Source organism: Harpia harpyja, chromosome 10 (genome assembly GCF_026419915.1).
Source record: "Harpia harpyja isolate bHarHar1 chromosome 10, bHarHar1 primary haplotype, whole genome shotgun sequence".
Lineage (NCBI taxonomy): Eukaryota > Metazoa > Chordata > Aves > Accipitriformes > Accipitridae > Harpia > Harpia harpyja.
In genome coordinates, this window is record NC_068949.1 from 41,476,744 (window position 1) to 41,493,183 (window position 16,440).

At 40.3% G+C, this 16,440-nt stretch overlaps 1 protein-coding gene across 11 annotated transcripts in view; it reads left to right on the forward strand.

Moving 5' to 3' along the window:
• TACC2 (transforming acidic coiled-coil containing protein 2) overlaps nt 1-16,440 on the forward strand; it is a 155,498-nt gene that overhangs the window by 121,577 nt on the left and 17,481 nt on the right. For 6 of the 11 annotated variants that reach the window (XM_052798555.1, XM_052798557.1, XM_052798558.1 and 3 more), the window contains 7 exons: nt 758-819; nt 1,664-1,779; nt 2,501-2,672; nt 4,083-4,223; nt 5,100-5,180; nt 12,472-12,615; nt 13,540-13,616. In XM_052798555.1, coding sequence (XP_052654515.1) covers nt 758-819; nt 1,664-1,779; nt 2,501-2,672; nt 4,083-4,223; nt 5,100-5,180; nt 12,472-12,615; nt 13,540-13,616 — 793 coding nt within the window. The remainder of the gene's footprint in view (nt 1-757; nt 820-1,663; nt 1,780-2,500; nt 2,673-4,082; nt 4,224-5,099; nt 5,181-12,471; nt 12,616-13,539; nt 13,617-16,440) is intronic. The other 5 variants (XM_052798561.1, XM_052798562.1, XM_052798564.1 and 2 more) reach the window with 3 other exon arrangements.

Genomic DNA, 16,440 nt, shown 5'->3' on the forward strand with positions numbered 1-16,440 from the left:
TTTTCCGTTTTGCTGTGTTTTATCTGTCTGCTTCTATATCAGCTACTGGGTGACCATGGATTGGAAAGAAATGCTGGTTATTCCTTCCAGTGTAATTAGGAGATTAGAAGTAGAGAACCAGTGAAGATTTGCATTTTGATTAGGGTTTAGATTTAGGGTTCTTTGTAAATCTTCCTGCCTTAGGCTTTTCCTCCGAAACTAAAATGTGAAAACAGCCCAGTAAGCTGGGCTGTTCTCTCACCCCTTGTTCAATGAGCATACAAGTATTTTATGTATCTTTTTATCTTAAGTGATACCACAGTAGTCCTTCTTAATTAAGAATTGTGTGATAAACATTAAGAAATAGAGATTACTTCATTTCTCAACAGCTTTTAAAATCTTTTTGTGTACATTAAAGGAAACTGGTATCAGCATTATCAATTATTGAAAAATGTGTTTTCTGTGATAAGATAACATGATAGAGGAAAGTTATCTGTGCTCTGAAAGCACTCTGAAACTTTCTTAATATTCTGGCCCCTGGGGCAGAATCTTCAGCAAATTGATAAAGCTGAAATTTTTGCCTGAAATGTGTCATAGGTTCATTGTTGAAAATCAGTGCACCTTCTGCTTTCTCTCTGTGTAGTCTGTTTTTAATACCTCATAGAAAAGTATTGAGCAGAATGGGAGTGGCCCTTGTAAATGAGAAGAGATCTCTTTTACTTCTGCAAAAATCATTTCATGGCGTGTATTTAATGGCTCTTTTTTGTTTCTGTTACAGAATTGGAATATGGCAACTCATATGAAATAGAATATATGGAGAAAATAGGCTCCTCTGTGCCTGTAAGTTCTCACTTCCATTTCCATTCATTTGCATTCCCTTGTCATAATATACTATCCTGATAATGCCATCAGCCTCGCTACCCCTTAAATTAATTACAGTGTGCCTGCAGCAGATTTGCAAAGCCAGTTCCTTTAAATTGGCATAACTGGGGTAAATTGCATGTGCTTTGTTGTCCTATGTCCTGTAGAGCTTGTTCCATTTTATTATTTTATTTTTAAGCTAGCATCATAGTAGTTCTTTCTGGAGATTAAAAGCAAATCACTGTTTCCAGCAGTGTAGAGTACAGAGCTGTCTACATCAGCTAGTGAACTATTTTAAGAAACTGAGAGTAAAAATTTTAAGAAGATGGAGGGAATGAGGAGAGAATACAGAATGAATGTGAAATATGGAATGCAGTACTATACATTATCAGTTGTTTTGCCTTACTTCTGTTTAATTCATGGATTTGATAGCTTGACTAGATCCAATGGGTGTATATCCACAGGGGAGGTTAGAAAAATCAAGCGTGTATGTCAGGTGCTTAAATTGATGAGAAGTTTCAGTGAATATTTTAGTAACACTTTCAGTCAAGGGATGCCTCCTACCTGACAGGACCAGAAATCTGATTAACCCCAAAGTGGGAGACAAAGAGCCATTACAAAGAGTGAACTGTTTAGGTTTTGTTCTTTAATGGTTTCTCCCTTAAAGGGATCATCTCAATATCAGTTAGCATAGTCTATATTACAGTCCTATATTATTAGTTTCCTGTCAAGTCATTTGGTCACTTAAGGCTTCAGTGACCTGAATTAGCTTTAATAGAGAATGGTTGAGTTGCTTAATGAGTCTTTCTTTTCTTGTTGCCAGCAGGATGATAGCACCCTGAAGAAACAATCTTTATACCTAATGTTTGATGCACAGCAGGAGAGCCCAGTCAAATCACCTCCCATCAGACTGTCTGATTCCACAACACCATGCTCAGGGTATGTTACTGCAAGCAAATTCAGCAATGGAAAAGTATGTCAGGGAAATGGGTTACCATCATAGCACGTACACAGGCAATTCTTCCTCTCTCTGCCTCTGTGTTACCGAGTTGTTTGTTTAAAAATAGGTTCCCATCTGTGTACACATATGATAGAGAATAGAGGGCAAAGATACAGAAGTTTTATAATGGGAAGGAATAAGGACATATATTTCTCCCTCATATTCTTACTAAATAGTCACAGTGGCAACTGTTTCACTAAACAGTGGCTTCCTACTTAAAGGTTTTTTCTCAGATACTGAGGTCTTTTTCATGTCAATCTAGAAATCTCCTAATTGCAACTTTTCACTTGGCCTTTCCTAGATATATTTTCTGAACAAGGAGTCTGGTTTATAAGAACAGGATGTGGGGGTTGTATTTACTTCCAAAAACTTTGCTTGTTAAGGACATCTATTCTTGTTAGTAAAGGTTGTTTGTTGGGAGAGATGTAGGTCACAATGAGAAAGGGGTAAAAAGGCAAGTGAGAAATATTTAAGGAATGTGCATAACATTTCTGATGGAACTGGCTTTATTTAGATGACTCTGGTGCATTGCTTTGAAAGGATATTGCAAAGTGTTATGGGATATAAGGATACAAAGAGGACTTGCTTAGTTGTTACCAAAAGCAGAATTGTAAGGGCCTTGTGCTCCACCCTGAAAGCATGTACACAATCTTTTTCCAGGTCAAGTTTTGAAGACCCTGAAGCCCAGCAATCCTCTGGAATGAAAATACAACATCCAGCTTCCCGAGTCCTAGCTGCCAGCCAAGAGGCACATGTACAGTCACCTGATAAGTCAAAGCAGAAAGACCTAGAGCCCATGACCCTAGGAACAACTCCAGAGGCTATTGAAATAGTAAGTAATTTATGATAAGAGTTTTGGAATCATTTTCCTGCAGGGATTTCTCATGTCATATAAGAGGTAGCAAAGGTGGATCTCCAAAGTAGAGTGAAACTCAACCTGATACTTGAAGATCTTGGTAGCAGCATGTGGTAGGACCCAAATGAGGGAGGTAGGTTGATGGAACAGATGGAATTCAGAAGAATTTTCTGAATTCTTAATGTAGCTTAACATGTTCTTGTGATACCTTATTCCAAGTTGATACTTTGAAGTGCTTTTTTTATGACACAGGCCTTTTTACCCTGTGCTTTAACCCAATATTTGAAGAAATATTTTATATATAAAGTAAGTGGTTTCATATAAATATAGACATGATTTGTTCTGTTGCATGTACTGTGAAATTTCAAAATTTTGTTGGTAAAGAACAGGTGCCCTTTCACATTTTCATATAAACTGTTAACTGTATTGTTGTCATCTGATACTGATGATGTAAAATTCACTTTTTTGATCATTAGAACTCATTCCAGCTTCCAGTTAAATCACTTTTTTTAGTGGCTTCTCTGGGTTGGATTTGAATTAGTGATGAGCCCTTCCTTGCTTCCAGCTTGCGCTACATACAGACTTCAGAGCATTGGTTCTCAAATTCATGAAGGTTCCCTCAAGGCCTCTGCATTTCCAGGCAAACTTGTTTCACGAATGCCTACACCAATAGGCATGCTAAGCTATATGACAATATATTTACTGAGGAGTCAAAACAAGAAGCAGCTCACTTTAATACTATGCTTAATTTATATTAACAATGCTGTTGATACCATCTCACAAAACATTTTTTATGAGCTTGAATACTTTCTCACTGCAGGGACTCTTGGGTACTCAAATCCCAGTGGTCTTGGTTTTGTCATTCTAATTCTGTCCACCCTCATACTGTGCATTTATCCTGATGATGTTATAACTGTGAACATGACTTAGTTTATCCCCAGTAAGGAGCAACAGACTTTGGAAAGGCTGCAAAGAGTCTTGCTGAGGTTCCCCTCAGTTTTGGTGGTCTTCAAAGCTTTTGCACTACCTTAGAGATGCCTGAACCAAACATAAGCTGCTGTATGAACAAAACCTATGGTAACTGTTTGAAAACTGTTGTAGAAGTACTGAGAGTGGGCTGTGGTCTATGGTTTCAAAGCCATTGCTTTAGAGGTCCTAATATTACTTACTTCATGTTAGTCCTCGAAAATTTACTCAGCTTTTGAATTAGGAAGAATTGTTCTTGATGTTTGCCTGTCACACCTATGAGTCGTGTATTCAAAAGTAATCATCAGTGGGGCGTGCAATTACTAGGAATCAAAGATTTGCAGACACGTATGTTGCTTTTGGCCTGAACTACTTGGGCAAAATCTCTGTTGCTTATTCTATATCCTCCTTACCCTTCAGACATCTCCTGAAGACTCCTTTGTCTCTGCTGATGCTCTTCTCAATAGGATATCTAAGAAAACCTCAATATGTGATCAGCCTGAATATCTAGATCCTGACTTAGCAGAAAAGAACCCCCCAGTATTTGCTCAGAAACTTCAGGTTTGTAGCAGAAATATAAATGTCACTTTTCTTTAAGTTTGTCTATACACAGGTAGAGGAATGGTTTGCCTCATCTGAAAGGGGTGGGAGGAGGCTTGGATGGGAGGTGGGAAAGAAGCAAAATAATGATTTGATTCTTTCCAAAGTAACTTTGGCCTTTCAGGAACTTAAGGAACAGAGATATTTTAGTTTAATTCATGAAATACATTAACTTAAATTTCATCAACACTTCCAGCTATCTTATATCACTGATGTATATATTTTGCAGAAGTCTTTATAAAGCAAATCTTTTAAGCTTGAACACAGGACTTGATGTGTGGAGAGTTGTCTTGACACCTGGCCTTAGTAGGTCTGTATGCATAGATTCATTTTCAGAGATTTAGGCCCTAATTCTGCTGCAATGAAAATTTTTCTAGTAATCTATCTAATGCAGAATTTGGCATGGCTTCTTCTAGGAAAAGCAAATTGATCTGTAGACCATTTCTGTATGTCAGGCATATTTTCTAGAATATTTATAGTAAAATTTTAAAACAACAAAGGTTGAATTGAGAGCAGCAGCTGGCATAAATTCACATAAAATGAAAATGAAAGGAGTCTGTGAAAAACAGCTTCAGAAAACTTTTATTTCACCCAAAGAATTGTTCATACTTACCCCCTAATAAAAATTGCCTATACGGCTACCTCAAAACTAACCAAAAACTGGAGTTTTGTATTGATGTTCTAGTCATGAAAGGAATACGGGATGCGTTTGTCACCCAGGAATTGTCAGAATTATACATTAAAATACAACATTCCATTTTTGAATGTGTTAAACATTTTTGCTATGTTCTTAATACATTTTTTTCTGTGGATTGCTCACAACCAAACACTTGACAGGAGGAGTTAGAGTTTGCTGCAATGAGGATAGAAGCGCTGAAGTTAGCCAGGCAGATTACCCTGTCTTCTTTCTGCTCCAAGGTATCTGTTTTGTGCCTGCCATGTGTGTGTGAGTGTGCACAGACTAAGCAACCGAGTGCTGCTTTTTCTTTAACAAGGTAACTAAGGCTCTCAGAGTGCAGTGCTAAGCTGTGCGCGCCTCAGTGTGACATCAAAGAGCATGCTGAAAGCAGTACTGCACACAGAAGTGCTGTCACTGGCTCCACTCACAGAGTACCACTACATCCAAATTAACAAAAGGCGAATTTGAAGGCAAGAAGCAGGCACATGCCTTTCACAGGAGACAGATTCTGCAATCCAGGTGGCCATTTGTCATTTATCTAAGCAAGGTTTGTTCTAAAATGTTTGATGGCAAAACAGTACCAAACCTACTTCTTGTAAAGCTGCTATAGATTTTGACTGTAGGGACATTTTGCCTTTTGTTGGTATTTTCAGCTAGAAATCAGGCACCTTGACCCTCAGAGTTTAGAAGTGAGAAATTCAATCAACCTTGCCCTCAGGCATCTGAAGAAAGCGACTACAGCAGGTTTGGAAGGACGATAGAGCTCCCAAGATAAAAAGGCCTCCCAACACAATGTGTCTTTATTCATGAAGATCTGAACCTTGTTTTTTATTGCTACTTCCAGGTTGCGCTGGGTAGTTCTGCCTCAGAGTGATGCTTTGCACTGCTCTAGGGTTGCACATCGTCCTCACTGTGTTTGGAACGAGATGGAAAAGCTTGCTCTGATGCGCTAAGTTTCGTGGTTAGCCAGTTGCACAGCCCGTTTATGATGGCCTTCATGGTACTTTTAACAAAAAAAGTCAAGCCAGAAATGTTAGTGGCTTTCTTGGGAGGTGGTATCAGCTGAATGGGATGCTGAAGGGATGGCAGTGTCCTGCTGCATTTATTCCAAATGAGGAGAATGTGCTTCTGAAATGTTTTTCTCCAGGGACCTTCCTCTTGTTATACTGTCCATTAATAAGTCAGGGGCAAGTCTTTTGCCCTATCCAGTATAATCTTGAGTTCATTGCATCATAACAACATTTGGGCTGGTTTTAGGGCAGAATTTCTTGGTGCTTTAAAGATCAGTCATAAAATAGCTAGTTCATAAAAGTAAAGATGTTTTTTTCACATTAACTGTACTTTTATGAAAAAATAATTATTATATTTGATTTCTTTTGCTTACCTTAAATAGCCCGTGAGCCAGCTGTTTCCATGGTGCACATATACTTACCGAAATAAACTAATTCCTTACAGATTTATGGGTGTTTTAAAGTATGTAGCTATAATCTTTTATTTAATCAAGAAAGATGTGCCATTGTCTTCATTAGAAACCAAGCATAACCTTCTAATTAGGAACGGAAAGAACAAAGGAGGATAAAATAAATACCATTCTCCTGTATGAGTACTAGCCTGTGTCTGACTGTGTCCCCTTGCTCTGTTACCCTCAGTGGCGGGTGTCAGAAGAGGGTGAGATGGGATCCTCTCGAGATCCTCTCTACCTCCTTATTCTCTCTCTGCCTCCTTGTCCTCCCAGCACTTTGCTGTAACATGCAGCAGTCAGGCTCTCCAGCACCAGGAAACACTCGAGATGAAACACATAACAATACCTAGATGCTCTTCCACGGGTTATACAAAAAACTTCTGTTAGACATCTGCATTTTTCTTACCGGCCAGCAATTCAGAAACTCTCAAATTGTACTATTTTAGACTGAAGAGAATAGGTTCATATTTTTGTGAATTCTTGAGTGTTACCCAGGGAAGATTCTGAGCTGCAAAAATGTTATAGTATGTATTTGATTATGTTGAGTTATATTTTAAAGATGCTTTTTAACAGCATTTTCTTTTATCTAGAACAAGTTTATGAACTCCTTAGAACTTAGAAACAGGGAATGGATTTCATGTGATTTTTTAGAAAACGCCATTAATCTGTATAACAAAGATAGCAAAAACTATAAGCAGAGATGAGGGGAGAAAAATAAGCAAAACTCCACCCTCTGACAGAGCATCGGTAGCATTCTGACGTTCACAAAGCCCCATGTTGGTCCAGTCATAGGAATGCTTTTAGCTGAATACTGTGGGTGTCATGTTAGGCTGGGAAGGACTTTTGTCCTTGCATAACTTTACTATTTCAGTGGGAGGTTGCTAATGTTAAATTAGCCTATGATGACAACCCTTGTGACCTACAGTGACTGATGGCCTGGATTAAGTATAATAGGATCCACGAGATGACTGCAGTGACTTGAATTCGGATGCTAAGTAGCAGAATTCCCTTCTGGTTGGCTGGCCTCAGTTCTTTTCTTAATGTTGTATAATTACATTTAACATTTGCTAAACCATTACAGGATGGGTAACAAGAATAGGATGCTAAAGACACAAGCACTTGTTATGGAAAGTTAAGTCACCTAAAATGAAGATTAAATGCAAGCATTTTCTGCTAGTACTAGGCCTGACAATAAGGATGTGCAGTTGTTTTCAGACAGAGGGAAGTTATTTGGCTACTCTGAAACTTCTTGTCACAGACTTCAACAACAGCAGGACTAGTCATCTACTTTTACATTGCCAAAGATTTCTATCTTCCAGCACTGAGATGAATTAACACTTCTCTATTGAACAGTCTCCGTTAGGATGTCCTGTGGCCATTTTTTATAGGTGCAACTTAAACAGAAAGCCGATAGGGTTTGTGTCCACCGCCCTATGGATGCTGAAGCGATGTAGAGTTGGGTGTTGAAATAAAATCCAGGGAAAGGAGAGAAACTGAAAGTAAAAGCATCGGCACAAATGGATTAGTGCATCATGGCTTTGGGGGGCTCTCATGGTAGCGAAGGAGGAATATTTCCTTTAAACAGGGACACCATTTTTTCTAGTAAAACTTTACAGGCAGAGAACTTATGCTTGGATTTCACTTGCTTTTCAGTATATTTGCAAGCACAAATAGGTCTTGTTTTGCTTCCATTGACCTGTCTGCATGCACATCAATTAGTTAAAAGAGTAGATCATTTGATACACACCCAAGCAGTATTTGAGCGCTTGTAAAGGGCAAGCTAATTTTCGGCAGGGCTAAATACATATTCCTCTAAACAGTATGATAAAAACTAGTTTTCATTTCCATTCCAGTGCCTTTCTCTATTTTCTTTCACTTTGACCTTCTTGAAGCGAGATAACTGCAGCTGGTTAATCAATGTGTATTTATTCCCTTTCTGGTCAGATATCTGGTTTCTGTGAAAGATGCTGGGAGGAGAAGAGGAAGTGCATTGAGCTCTCAAATATTTACACTAAGATTGCAGTGACCTACATTTAGTAGTAATTTCCCTCCAAACTCAAATCTTTCTGTGAGAGGTTCAGTGACTTACAAATCCCTACGCTTATTATTACCCCAATTAACTGCTTACCTTCTCAGCAATTAGGTGTTGAACTTAAAGCATTGACAGAGTTATTTTGGGTAATACCGTCATCCTGTTGGTCAGGTTATATTATTTTCTCAGGATAGGAATATTTGGAGGCAGCAAATAACAGTTACTGAATTGTGCATCAGTTTGGAGCTTTTGAAGTAAAACCATGAGGGCTTTTACCGGTTGCTCCTGCCAAAGACCCCGGTTGTGACTCATGTGAGGTGTTCCCAGAGTTAGGACAATACTGGTCGGACCACTACCACAAGCATTTCTGCTCAGTGGTTAAATTCCAAGAGTTTTTACAGTCATCTTTGGAAATATTAAGTTGTTTTGCATGTCATTATTACTATTCTTTTGTAAATTTACTCAAATGCAAGAGAGAACTAGAGAAAACGTAACTATATTAGTGAGGCGTTGAGCACTATATAAAAAATATGCATAAGTATGTATTAAATGCTTTAAGTGTTCTTTTTTCTTTAAAAATTTTCATCATCCTGGCAGTTACTTTGACACGTTTTTATGTGAGCTTGGGGAGATTCATGTTTCTTTTGCCACAATTAATATTTTCCAGCAATCTTTTTATGAGATCCAGCATATTAAGCTGCAGGAGACTTTTGAAATATGATACCTACAGTTCAACAGATTGATCTCCAGGATGGCCTTTCTTTTGAGGACAGCTTTGATGATCTAATGGCTCTTTTTTATCTCTCAGTTATTCTTGCCTTGTGTTTGAGAAGGAACTAAAATAATGTTTTTTTGAAGTTGGGATACTGAGTCTTATTTATTGACTTTTTTACTTTTACTCAGATCTGTGGACGGCACCATGTGTTTTTGTGTTTATGCATTTACACAGATGTTTGAGCTTGTGTCCCAGATGTATTTTTTCGTGCGTAGTTGTTGCATATTGGGAGATATTTTCAGGAATACAGGCTATGTAATTTTGATAGATCTTGCGGTGCTTTTTGCTCAGGTAGGAAAATTCAGATTTGTGGTTGCACTTCCTAATTGGAATTGATCATTATTTTGTGTGTTCATGGTTAAATGTAGCAAAAAAGGGAAGGGATGGCCTGCTCCATAAATGCTAGAAGTAATAGTCAATCGACTCCTGTGTTTAAAAATGAACAAAAAAATAAAAAGCAAATCAGTGAGACTCTCCTATGTAAAGATGCAGTATAGTGTTTTGTAAGTACTGGTTAGCTTATTCTTGCTCTAATTAAATTTTCTTGCCTAGTCTTTTAATGTAGCCGGTGTGGTTTCTTCATGTTTTCTACAGATGTGATATCCAGAACATCTAGTCCTGTGTTTATCTCGAGTGAGCATTGTATGTAATTTTTAATATAGCTTCTTCAGTAAGGTCTGATGTGAGAACTCAGAAGGGATTGCAACAAAATTAACAGTGGGTTTGGATCCTTTCTATTATTCTAGGCTATGCGAGAAGAACTGTGAGCAAGTGAATGGTTTATGGAATAGCATCTGACAAAATTTCCTGTAACTGTTGAAACAAGAGCATATGGTGTTGAAATTAATGAGGTGTATTTGTGTGCACTTTGTGTACACGAGGACTGAACCTTGATTCAAACATTATCTACTCACTTTCACATTCCTGGGATTCAAGCAGTAGAATGTGTCTCTGCTATTTTATTAAAAAAACCCCACCCAAGCAACTAAAAAGATCCAACCTTCTTTTACAATAAAATAAAATCTTTTCTTCTCTTTTATCTAAAAAAACTCATTAAAAAGATCTTGATTGCTACTCTTAATTATTGCAGATAAAGCCTAAAGACTAAGGTACTGCGTTAGTGAACTTAAAGGAACAGATTATATTGCTTTATGCACAAAGGTAACAAGTAAACTGTAAAAATATGTTATCCCCTTTTCAGCAGCAAGGAACTGCTGTACCAGAAAAGCTGTATGTGAATACCCATTTCCATCAGTGGATGGAAAAAGGCATTGATCAACCTGACTTCCCTCTCCACCCACACAAACTGTGGGCCATGGTCCAGTCCTCTCTGTGGCTACATGTAGCATCATCACAAGAGACAATTTTAATTGTTATGAGAGCCCACTGAAAAATTCTGCTACTGAATCTGCTTAAAAAAAAAAAAAAATCACTCCATATTTTAAAATGCAGTTTTGACACTGGCTTAGCAAGTGACGTGTATATGCATACACAGTGAGAGAGGGATTTCTGGGCATTTGTGTCCTGCCCAGTGAAGTCAGTGTGTTTGAATGTTCTGTACTATGTGAAGTATCTTGTTAGGTCACAGAAATTCAAGGAAATTCAGCCATACTCAGATACAAGATCTTTCCTATGAAACTTCTTTTGGTGGAAGGATTTCATATAAAGAGAAAGAGAAAGGAGAATACTTAGTAAGTGCAAGATCATGTCCCTGGCCAGGGCTAGCTAAGCCCATCTTCCCATCGGGTGCTCCCCACAGTGGGGCTCCCCCGGGACCCCTCTTGGCGATGCAGGGACCAGAGCAGGTCATCAGCCTGTGAAGTGAAGGTGCTCTGGCTCCATCTCACAGAATTATCCCGAGGACAATGTAGCCTGCGCCTGTGCAGTGTAGTCGTGGGGGTCCCAGCACTGCACGGGTAGAGGGAATCCCCTTTCTCTGCTCTGGAGCCTGGAAACGTTAACAGAGCTCATAGAGATGCCCCTTACCATTAACTTGCTTCCCTGTTTGGTTTCCATGAGGGCTTCCTCTTTTAAAATGTTTATTTTAATTTTTTGTGACATTTTGATTCTCCAGCCTGTTTTAGTCCAGTGTTGTAAGGAAGCAGTGTTTTGGTGATGGCTGTGGTATCTGTACCATCTGCCCCTCTTCTCCCTGTCCCCAGTAATCCTGATTCCTTTGGCCAGTTTCATGTATATTTAACAGAGGAGTGGAACATTAAACCCCAGCAACAGCGATATGGACGCATCCACCCCCAGAATGATTTTGTGACCCACCAGCGGCTGAGAGAAAGAACATTTTGTTTCCCAGACTGCCAGAGGCAATACCCAGCCAGGCGGTCAGCACGTGCGTGTTAGCTGGTTGGTGGCGAGATGCAAAGCGTAGGTAGGGGACACAGGGACATACAGCTGTGGTGGTGTGTCTGCTGCAGAGGGGTCTGCTCTCAGGGCATTGCTACGGATGGTGTCTAAAAATCTGGGGTTTTTCTTTGTTTAGTATTTTCCTAACTGTCTTTTATAATCTCCGTGGGTTTAATGTGCTGTAACTTGGATTGTTTGTATCTAGAGTTGTTGGCAAGACATCTCGTGCATCTCAGTGTCACATGCCTCTGTTTTGCTCTCTTACTCGTTTCACATGCTGTTGTCTTCCTGCGTTAATCTGGGCTGCTGACAGGAGCAACACGGGCAGCTGCAAATAAAACCTCATTTGACTTACTAATCGCATGCTAAATACCAGTGGGGTGGCAATATCACTTGTATATTTACACTTTTTATGTAATACCATTTATGATAGATACAGTATATTGGCAGGTCAGACCTAAGAAAGTGAGCTGTCCTCTTGCTTCTGGTTTCTTGATCTGTTTTTATGGAAGCAGAATTCAGCTTAACAAGCTCTCTGCCTCTAATTCTGATTTCCTCTGCTGACATGCATTTCTTGTGGATATTTTGATGAAACTTCTGCATCAGAAAGTAGTAAATTTTCTAATATAGGACCTTATAATATTGGTGGCAAAGTGCTGTCTTTATTTTCTCTTTGTAAGGGTAATATGGCTGTCTTGGTGTTTACTATGGATCTTAAATGTATATTTTATGATTGCTAAATTCAAAGTTCCTTGTCAGTGTTATTACTGTTATAATTTAGTAGTGCACAGGATTCTAGTCCTAGCTCAGGACCCTGGTGCCTAGCACTACACCCAGAAAACATATCAGCTAAACACATATTTAATGGTTCATTTCTTTGTATTTAAAAAAACAAACACACAGAGAGAACCTGCTATCCCAGCAGATGTTTCCATCTCTAAAAGTGCACTGTACTCCCGGATCGGCACCTCAGATGCAGAAAGCACCACGGGTCTTCTCTACCCCCAGCAAGACTTAGACTCTGCACTACGACTTGCCAGAGCAGAGGTAATTTTCTTCAGAATTTGGAAAAGGAAATATGTGCCCCTTGTGGTTTGCTTCTTTCCTGTTTTCTCCCAAATGATTCATATTATGAACACTTGTTTTATTCTTGAAACCATCCTCAGCCATGCTAAAGCCATGCTAGAGGCTACTGAAGCAAAAGGTGCTACACTGCAAGTCTTACTTTTTTTGACATAAGTGAAAAGCAGACATTATATGAAAATAAATCTTTATTTTTAACCTCAAGTGTACTCTGTGCATCTCGACATTGCTATATAATTATATAAAAATTGTAAGATGCTAGAAATAGGAATAAAATTATGGATTTTACAAAGCTACATACGAGATTAGTCTGGCTAATAATAACAATTAAAAAACGGGTACAATCTAGTGTTAGAGTATCCCAAACTTTATGATGGATTGTGTGAACGAAAGGAGCACAAAGGAGCACAGTCCTTTGGGTGTAAAATTTCATGGACAGTCAGCCCTAAATATGCATAGAGAAGCAGTAGAACCCCCTTAGAGGACAAACCAGGGGACCATGTTCCAAACCCACGTACAGAAGTATTTCAGGTTTGGCACCAGGCCAAATCAGACACAGTGTAGTGTAATATGGTATTTCTTGAGAAGTGTCCATGTTGTAATCAGGAATGAATCATGAAACAAGAACATTGCATCTGCTTTCCTAAGTTAGTTTTTCAAAACTTGAGTATGATTTCCACATCTGAACTTTTTTAATTGCACCTTGCAGTCTGAAAAAGAAAAAAATCACTGGGGATGCTTATATTTGAACCCATTATGCACTTGAAAACTATACCTTTGTTAATTAGAATTTGATATTAAATCAAATATCATACAGTTATTTAATTTCCTCTTTAATAGATCACTTGGTTTTACTGTTGTATTTTTCCTTTGCTTTCTTTGTTTCAGATTGTGGCCAAGGAAAGAGAAGTATCTGAGTGGAAAGAGAAATATGAAGAAAGCAGAAGGGAAGTGATGGAAATGAGGTGGGTTATTAACTTGTCGCTAATCACGCTGACAGACAGTCTCATTTCAGCCTGTGGACAGTACACAGAGTACCCTGATTGTACAACTGTTCTAGTTAGCTGAATTTGTTTTGTTATTTTTAACTGCAGGCTTTGGATTGATCCTAAACTGATACTTTGTCTTTGCTCTACATGGTGGGCACCCCTGTTCAGGCTAATCATTGACAACTTCTCCATTGCTAATCTCATTTACATTCTCAAAATACTGAGATAAGAGAGGTCTTAATCTAGGTCAATGTAAGGGAAGAATTTCTTCCAGTTTGTGCTGTGAATTCTCACATGGATTGCATAGTAATGTGTCTGTTGCCTGACTGAATGAGGCTGCCTACAGAGCTGGCAGATGTATATACCTGTGTCGTGGTTTAACCCCAGCCAGCAACTAAACACCACGCAGCCGCTCACTCACTCCCCCCCACCCAGTGGGATGGGGGAGAAAATCGGGAGAAGAAGCAAAACCAGTCGGTAGAGCAGAATTGGGCTTCAGTGCAGTGTGACAAGCAGGTGACATTTGGCGCAGCAGGAGGATGGTGTGCACCGTTGGATTGTTGCATGCTGGAGTCAGTTCTGGTTCCATCACTACTGCGCTTTGCTCAGTTTTATCACAGTTCTTTTCTTGCTTGATCTAAGTGATTCTTACTATAGTACTATGGATATAGCACATAATTATAGTAAGGATAATATACAGTAGCAGGGTTATATAGCAACTAATATACAGTTTAATTCTGGCTGTTCTCACCTAAAATTAAATCCCCTTGAGGCACACATCGGACTTCCCCATCTTTTCGCATCACCCACCAAGTGCACCCAGGCCCTTGAGCAAAAGCAATCCCACGAATGGGTTTACCTTTGCCTGAGGCAGGAGTAACCCAGACTGTCTTCCCTAACATATTTTTTATGTGCACTACAGGGACTTTATCCCCTTCTACAGTATGTAAAAATTCCGACTGGGCAGGGCCACCCCGATTGGCAGATCCTCTGGTGTTGACTAACCAGGTGGCTTTTGCTAAATGTGTATCCCAATGTTTGAAAGTTCCACCCCCCATTGCTCTCAATGTAGTCTTTAACAGTCCATTGTATCGCTCAATTTTCCCAGAGGCTGGTGCATGATAGGGGATATGATACACCCACTCAATGCCATGCTCTTTGGCCCAGGTGTCTATGAGGTTGTTTCGGAAATGAGTCCCGTTGTCTGACTCAATTCGTTCTGGGGTGCCATGTCGCCACAAGACTTGCTTTTCTAGGCCCAGGATAGTGTTCCGGGCGGTGGCATGGGGCACAGAATATGTTTCCAGCCATCCAGTGGTTGCTTCCACCATCGTGAGCACATAGCGCTTGCCTTGGCGAGTTTGTGGGAGTGTGATATAGTCAATCTGCCAGGCTTCTCCATATTTATATTTCAGCCATCGCCCTCCATACCACAGGGGCTTTAACCGCTTGGCTTGCTTAATTGCAGCACATGTTTCACATTCATGGATAACCTGTGCAATAGTGTCCATGGTCAAGTCCACCCCTCGGTCACGAGCCCATCTATATGTTGCATCTCTTCCCTGATGGCCTGAAGCATCATGGGCCCACCGAGCCATAAATAGCTCACCCTTATGTTGCCAGTCCAGGTCCACCTGAGCCACTTCAATCTTGGCAGCCTGATCCACCTGTTGGTTGTTTTGATGTTCTTCAGTGGCCCGACTCTTGGGTATGTGAGCATCTACGTGACGTACTTTTACAACCAGATTCTCTAGCCGGGATGCAATATCTTGCCACAGTGCGGCAGCCCAGATGGGTTTACCTCTGCGCTGCCAGTTGCTCTGCTTCCATTGCTGTAGCCAGCCCCACAGGGCATTTGCCACCATCCATGAGTCAGTATAGAGATAGAGCACTGGCCACTTTTCTCTTTCAGCAATATCTAATGCTAGCTGGATGGCTTTCACCTCTGCAAACTGACTCGATTCACCTTCTCCTTCAGCAGTTTCTGCAACTTGTCGTGTAGGACTCCATACGGCAGCTTTCCACCTCCGATGCTTTCCCACGATGCGACAGGATCCGTCAGTGAACAGGGCATATTGCCTCTCATTTTCTGGCAGTTTATTATACAGCGGGGCCTCTTCAGCACGTGCCACCTCCTCCTCTGGCGACATTCCAAAATCTTTGCCTTCTGGCCAGTCCGTGATCACTTCCAAAATTCCTGGGCGACTGGGGTTTCCTATGCGAGCCCGTTGTGTGATCAGTGCAATCCACTTACTCCACGTGGCATCAGTCGCGTGATGTGTAGAGGAGACCCTCCCTTTGAACATCCAGCCCAGCACTGGCAGTCGGGGTGCTAAGAGGAGCTGTGTTTCAGTACCAACAACTTCTGAGGCAGCTTGAACTCCTTCATATGCTGCCAATATCTCCTTTTCAGTTGGAGTATAGCGAGCCTCGGATCCTCTGTATCCCCGACTCCAAAACCCCAGGGGTCGGCCTCGGGTCTCCCCAGGTGCTTTCTGCCAGAGGCTCCAGGTAGGGCCATTCTCCCCAGCTGCAGTATAGAGCACATTTTTAACATCTTGTCCTGTCCGGACTGGTCCAAGGGCTACTGCGTGAACAATCTCCCGTTTAATTTGTTCAAAGGCTTGTTGTTGCTCAGGGCCCCATTGAAAATCATTCTTCTTTCGGGTCACTTGATAGAGAGGGCTTACAATCAGACTGTAATTTGGAATATGCATTCTCCAAAACCCCACGACACCTAAGAAGGCCTGTGTTTCCTTTTTATTAGTTGGTGGAGACATAGCTGCTATTTTGTTAATCA